Raw genomic sequence first — 7,500 nt, 5'->3', positions numbered from 1 at the left:
TTTCTATTAGATCTCTTCTGATTATGCAGTGATAACAGGTATTTGAGTGATATTCACAGTCCAGGCAGTCAAACAATTTTGGGTGAGACATGTATTATGGACAGAATCATATATAGTAATGTACTTATTATTGTACCATTACATTTATTTTCTGTGGGCCATTTGGTAACCTCTGTGATGTGTACTGTGCTAGCCTTTCTAAATATGTGGGTATTAGTAAAATGGTTGGCTACCTGTTTCTGCATCACCCTTTGTAATATACTGTTTTTAGGTGTGGGTATTGTTTCTATATCCCTTATCATAGTTTTCCATTTTAGTGAGTTTGTTTCGATTCAACATCTGTTCGTGTAGTTTACTGTTTCATGGAGTTTGTTGTGCACACATCTTACTTAGTGGGGCCAGGTTTACTAACATCACTGTCTTTTCTACCTGCTTTACTCCTCAGCCTGCTTAAGCTCTCATGCTTGTATACTCATTTTTTCATGCATTTTATCAAAGTTACATATGGTTGATTGTTTCTTTCTCTTTCATCTTCTTACACCTTTGCATCAAACCTTATAGCCAGTTTAGTACATTAATTTGCATGCACAGACAGTATTTATTCATCCACTAGTAAGTTAGTCAATTAAAATAAAAAGCTTGTTTAAAAATGCTGTAAATAAACTTGGCTGCTCAAATTCAACAACATAAACACAGACTAAGTAAATTATTTTATCAAACATAGACGTATTGCTATTCCATGTTTCCTAGTAAGTTTGTATGAAGACTCTGTCGTTAGTGTTAGTCCCATATGAATCAGTTTTGCCATAGCTTACAATGTATCTCACTGCATCTGTATGTGTGTGTGTGTTTGTATGTGCATGCATATGTGTGTGTGTCTGTATAAATTCTTTTAATGCTGCCTTGCACTCACATTCTTAACTGATTCATAATCTCACTAACAATAATCCTGTTTTTATTGTCTATTTTTACCTCTGTAGTTATTTTGTTGACTTTCGCTGCATGCTTTCGAATTTCATCATGTTGACTTTTATTCATCCCTTAGGGTTTAGGAAACTGGAAATTTTGCCTTTCACAGTTGTGGACATGACAAACATCCAAATGCAAAGCCTGGTTATCTTGGTAAATGGTGTTCCTGCTGGTGTATTTGATCAACATGAAAATAACTTCCTTGTTCGACTAAACGTATCTGAAGAAGCCTGTAACAAAATGAAGCAGTCAGCTGCACTCTACATATGGGATGCAAAAGGCTCAATGGAATGGCAGAAGGTTTTGATAAGGATGATGGAGAATAAGCAGAAAATGCAACCTCCAGTGGGTGAGTAAGACTCAGGATCACCAATAGAGTATGGGCTATAGAAACAGTAGGCTTTTGTATATTCTTTGCCTTTTAATCTCCACAAACTTTGCCTTCGTTTTAAACTATCAGTACCCTCTAACGTCTCGAACTCTGCAAGATTTTCTACTTACTGCTAAAATAAGACTGCTATCACAGCATTTTCTCCCCTTTGACCCAGTATGACAATTTCACTTAATGTAGCCACATCCAGTAGCTTAATATTAAGCTTCAAAGGTCTTGTGCAGACTGCATGAAGTTAGATTGTGCATATAAATTATAATATGATTATCCCCATATGCTTTGTTTATTTTTAAAGCAGAATATTTCTAATAGTTCTTGCCAGTGTGTGAAAGATAAATAATAAAACTAAAATAATTTCATTTGCCATGAACTGTTACACGGCACCAGTACAGTTTGTTGAAAATATATTATTTTGCATGCATGTGACGCCTCTTTTAATGTTTATACCTCAGTTATATATCATAACTCTTCATAAAAATGCTTGTCCATCATTGAATAAAGATCTACTTAAACCCTTAGCTGGACTGTTTTTTCCTCTTGAGAGGACTTTATTTATGTTTGCTAAGTTTTGCTGTTAGCTGTGGCCAGGATCTGACATTCTGAAAAGTTATCCTTATTTCTAATCTTTTACTTTGTCTGACAGACTGTTGAGGCTGCAGATTTGGATACCAGATCAGTGCTTCATTAATTTCACTAATATTTTTCAACGTTTCACTAAGGTCACAATTGTTTTGAACTGAGTATATTCAGTTTTGCTATGTGTTAAAAAATGGGCCAAGCCAGAATCTGCATGATGAATTTTGTAAATAAAGTGCACTTTCCTTAACCATAGCATTTCAGAAAGAGAACATTAATCTACATGTGCAGCTGGTTTTGTACGTCTACAAACTTGTTACAGTCCAGTATTGAATCTGTACTTGTATATTGGTGTGTATGGTGAGACAGTCATCTCCCTGAGGAGGCATATGAGGTGGCAGCAAGCAGGAGCAGAGAGGTGGCCGAGAGATGCCAGGAGATGGGATATACAGTATTCTTCCAATTAGTATTATGTCTACCAGAAGCTTGGATGCTGGAGAAAGAGATAATTGGGGAGTATAATAACTGACTGTGACACTGGACAAGGGAGAAAGGCCAAGGACCAACTTTATGCAAGGACCATGCATCCATCACCTTAGCCCCATAAAGGAAACCAGTGCTTAGTGCTAGGTTAATAAGGCTCATCTCAGTGATCATACATTTAAACTAAGAGAGAAGGATGCCGGGAAGGTGACACATGCAGAAAAATGATGATTAGGCAGTAGACATGAGTTAAAAACTGATACAGAACATAGTAGATGAACAAATAAAAATGACTCTAACCATGGCTGATTAGCTTTTTATACCCTTCCCGGCAAGATTTATTTTGATTTTCCCTGTATGAGCTTTCATTTCTTAATTGCTTCCCTTTTTCTAACCACCTTAGCCTTCATTTAATATTATTTTTCTATCCCTTTTTGAATCCCTTGTGTATCTTTTTGCTTCCTGAACACTGTCTATTTTTTTCTGTATCCTTTCCTGGCACCGTCTTGGTGAAGCACTGCATTTTGTTTTGTTCTTTTGGTTTATTGATTTGCATTACACGTAAGAGTTTGTTTATTTGATAGTAGTTTAATTTGTCCTTATAGTTTTCTTCCTCTTCTATACTACTACCTAATATAGTCCAAGATAGTATTTTATTTTGCAAAGCATATCCTGCCTAATGACAAATGTCCAAACATGTATTTATGTGGTTAGGGGCAGGTTAGCCAAACCCTAATTGGTCACACCAGGCCAACTGAAAAACCTACTGCACTTATCATGCATTATGGACTACTGGGAAATTGGGTAATATCTGTATTTATCTGGACTCCAATTATTAGGTATACAATCTTGCACAGTACCAGCTTAGAACTTTCTAGTATATCTCAGCAAAACTATTCACTATATAATTAACAATAGGCTCCCTTCTATGCCCCACTCAAGTCATACTGAGTATATAGGTCAATTAAAAAGGTTAGCTATTAAGCCAAATAACCTTACTTCAATTACCCATCAGTTAACTGGCTAAAATATATAACCAGAAATTAATATGTGCAAAATTTCCTTGATTTTGTAAATGATCCTATTCCCTAGTGGGGTATAAACCATGATTTAATCTTTATCATTTGCCCCTCTCCTGTACCACCCCAAATGTCACAATCAGATTAACTAGCTGTGACCTCCTTCATCCTTAGTAGAAGTCTCCCAACCCATAAAAAACATACCAAACTTTGGGATTATTATAAATCCTATTTATTGCTACTTGATATCCTGGACAACTCCAACTGTCACATCATGCCACACAAATTGATTCACAATGGGATCCATGCTTCTGTATGTATCTCAGAATTCTACTCCCTCACAAATAATTGTATTGAAGAGGCTATTCTATACTGTCATATGAATTGTGATAAATCTGGACTTTAGACTTTATGATTAAACTGTCATATAAACTGTAGAAAGAAAAAAAAAATCATGACTCTTTGTAAAAAATGTCCTCTTTCCCCACTATAGAAGTCATTTAAAAATATTACAAATATAATTAGGTATATCACCAAGGACTGCAAAGCCAGTTATGAATTTAGATTAAGAACCAATACAAGGATAACCACAGGGCCTTCTTCAGCTACATTAGGAAACTCTGAAATAATACTCTGTTTTTCTCCAAATGTATAGATTCATAGGTCATTACTACATGTGCATTCTAGGAGAAAATTGGAGTCTAGCCCAGTTTCCCAAAAGCACTATCTGGTTAAGTCACTTGTTCAAGGACACACAGTAGGCAAATAAAGGCTGAGGCAATCAAACCCTGTAGCATAGGAAATGGCCTATTAACAGCTCATAGCCGTAATTCTCTATGTTAACTACCAGCCCAAATTAATGCTATTACCTGGGATGGAAATGGATGGCTAGAACTGCAGAACTAACTACTATGTCAATAACTTTTTATCAGCCAAAAGATCCTTCACCACTCTAATAATACCCCTATCCTCACTAATCTGATTACACCCTACAAAAATCTTGCAACTCTATGCTCAGCTAATAAGCTTCTAGTTTCCACTATTAAATCCAACAACAAAGCTGGGGACTCACTTTTCACCAACACAGTAGGCAAAAGCTGGAACCAGCTTCGTAATGAACTTTCCACCATTGCTTCCACTCTTCTTTATAAAAAGCATCTTAAAGAATATCTTAAAACTCACTGGCTTTGTCCCTGCTCTAACCCTGACTGATATATAATTCCCCTTCTTGCTCTCTCTATACTTCTCTACTCTACTGCTCTATGCCACCTATCTGTAATATTGATTTCCTTCATAGTACTGAAAAAAAAAAAAACTTAAAATTTTTTTTTTTTGTGATTGCTCTCTCTCAAATGTTTTGCTCTCTGTATTTGATTTTAGCTTAAACCTACTAAATGACTCTGTACAAGTTTATCTGACCCTCAATGTAAACAATGTATGGGAATTCACTTAACTATTACTATATATTGTATTCTTTGTCACTGCTGATGATTGAAGCTTTTCTCCCCGGGCATCTACTGAAAATGGACATATATCCAGTTAGACAAGCCCGGTGAACAAATGTAAAATAAAATAAATAAATAAATAATAATAAATCAGTACTTGCACATAGCACATTGTACAAGTCTGGTAAATACCAGTATCACTACTTCCACATGGCACATTGTACATGTCTGGTAATTATCAGTATCAGTACTTGCACATTATACATGTCTGGTAATTATCAGCATCAGTACTTGTGCATAGCACATTGTACAAGTCTGGTAACTATCAGTATCACTACTTCCACATGGCACATTGTACATGTCTGGTAATTATCAGTATCAGTACTTGCACACAGCACATTGTACATGTCTGGTAATTATCAGTATCAGTACTTGCACATAGCACATTGTACATGTCTTGTAATTATCAGTATCAATACTTGCACACAGCACATCGTACATGTCTTATAATTATCAGTATCAGTACTTGTACATAGCACATTGTACATGTCTGGCAATTATCAGTATCAGTACTTGTACATGGCACATTCTACATATCTGATAATTATCAGTATCAGTACTTGTACATAGCACATTGCACATGTCTGGTAATTATCAGTATCAGTACTTGCACATGGCACATTGTACATGTCTGGTAATTATCAGTATCAGTACTTGTACATATCAGTATCAGTACTTGCACATGGCACATTGTACATGTCTGGTAATTATCAGTATCAGTACTTGTACATTTGTACATGTCTGGTAATTATCAATATCATTACTTGTACATAGCACATTGTACATGTCTGGTAATTATCGGTATCAGTACTTGTACATAGCACATTGTACGTGTCTGGTAATTATCAGTATCACTACTTGCACATAGCACATTGTACATGTCTGGTAACTGTTAGTATCACTACTTGCACATAGCACATTGTACATGTTTGGTAATTATCAGTATCACTACTTGCACATGGCACATTGTACATATCTGGTAATTGATAGTATCAGTACTTGCACATGGCACATTGTAGATGTCTGGTAATTATCAGTATCAGTACTTGCACATGGCACAATGTACATGTCTGGTAATTATTAGTATCAGTACTTACACATGGCACAATGTACATGTCTGGTAATTATCAGTATCAGTACTTACGCATGGTACATTGTACATGTCTGGTAATTATCAGTATCACCACTTGCACATGGTACATTGTACATGTATGGTAATTATTAGTATCAGTACTTGTACATTGCACATGTCTGGTAATTATCAGTATCAGTACTTGCACATAGCACATTGTACAATTCTGGTAATTATCAGTATAATTACTTGCACATAGCACATGGTACATGTGTTGTAATTATCAGTGTCAGTAACTGCACACAGCACATTGTACATGTCTTGTAATTATCGGTATCAGTACTTGTACATAGCACATTGTACATGCCTGGTAATTATCAGTATCAGTACTTGCACATGGCACATTTTACATGTCTGGTAAGTATCAGTATCACTACTTCCACATGGCACATTGTACATGTCTTGTAATTATCAGTAGCACTACTTGCACATAGCACATTGTACATGTCTTGTAATTATCAGTATCAGTACTTGCACACAACACATTGCACATGTCTTGTAATTATCGGTATCAGTACTTGTACATAGCACATTGTACATGTCTTGTAATTATCAGTATCACTACTTGCACATGGCATATTTTACATGTCCGGTAATTATCAGTATCAGTACTTGCACATAGGTGCTTCAGTTTCCTCCCACATTCCAAAGACATGCTAAATTGATTAAACTGGTGGATTGGACACTCTAAATTGGCCCTAGGTATGCGTGTGTGCATGTGAATGTGCGATGTACCTTCCAAGGAGTGTTGGGCCTTCGGCTAGCAACCTGAGCCTGGAAACCCCGTAGCCACTACAGAAACAGTGAGTGCTGCAGGGAGCTCGTTGTCTGATGTGCTGCATGGTGTGGAAATGGCAGAGAAAGAGAGAGATATGCACATAGCACATTGTACATGGCTGTAAAGGAGATGTCTGACATTGGGAAAAAAATACTTGTTTCTGTATACTGCACTGCTATGCTGGAGTTTAAGGTGTTTCTATGGAAAGGACTGCGAGTGACTCCAGGTAAAACTTGCTTTTATTTAAAGACAAGTTTGAAGATGTCCTAGTAAAGGAAAAATGTTCTGGAGACCAGAGTGGCAGGTCTGAGAAAAGGCAACCCTAAAAGTCTAGAATACTATTAGTAACAAATCTTGTAGATAACCTGGAAACAGAGGTGTATCTTGTGGTATATCTAACAACATGTGAGAGACTCTATGTTTTGTGTGCACAGTGTAAATAATCAGCACTAAAAATATATATATTTTTTTGCTCCTGTCAAGGTCATAAGAGAGTTTCTATTTTCATGAGTGAAGTAAGCCTTGCATCTTGTTTTAGACGGTATAACATCTGCTTTATACAAAAGTTTGAGAGCATCAGCTGCTTACTTTTCTCTGTAGTGGATGCAGTGGACAGTTAAACTTCAGATTTGTAATTATCCTGAAAC

General features: G+C 36.2%; 1 protein-coding gene across 3 annotated transcripts in view; it reads left to right on the top strand.

Annotated features, from left to right (window-relative positions):
* The window catches only part of LOC122809090 (class II histocompatibility antigen, B-L beta chain-like), a 284,840-nt gene that overhangs the window by 125,962 nt on the left and 151,378 nt on the right, over positions 1 to 7,500 (top strand). For all 3 annotated transcript variants that reach the window (XM_044080320.1, XM_044080318.1, XM_044080319.1), the window contains exon 3: positions 1,046 to 1,318. In XM_044080320.1, coding sequence (XP_043936255.1) covers positions 1,046 to 1,318 — 273 coding nt within the window. The remainder of the gene's footprint in view (positions 1 to 1,045; positions 1,319 to 7,500) is intronic.

This window comes from Protopterus annectens, chromosome 8.part0 (genome assembly GCF_019279795.1).
Source record: "Protopterus annectens isolate FY-2018-M chromosome 8.part0, PAN1.0, whole genome shotgun sequence".
Lineage (NCBI taxonomy): Eukaryota > Metazoa > Chordata > Ceratodontiformes > Protopteridae > Protopterus > Protopterus annectens.
Note: the sequence above shows the minus strand (reverse complement) of the source record. Positions and strands in the feature narration are given on the sequence as shown.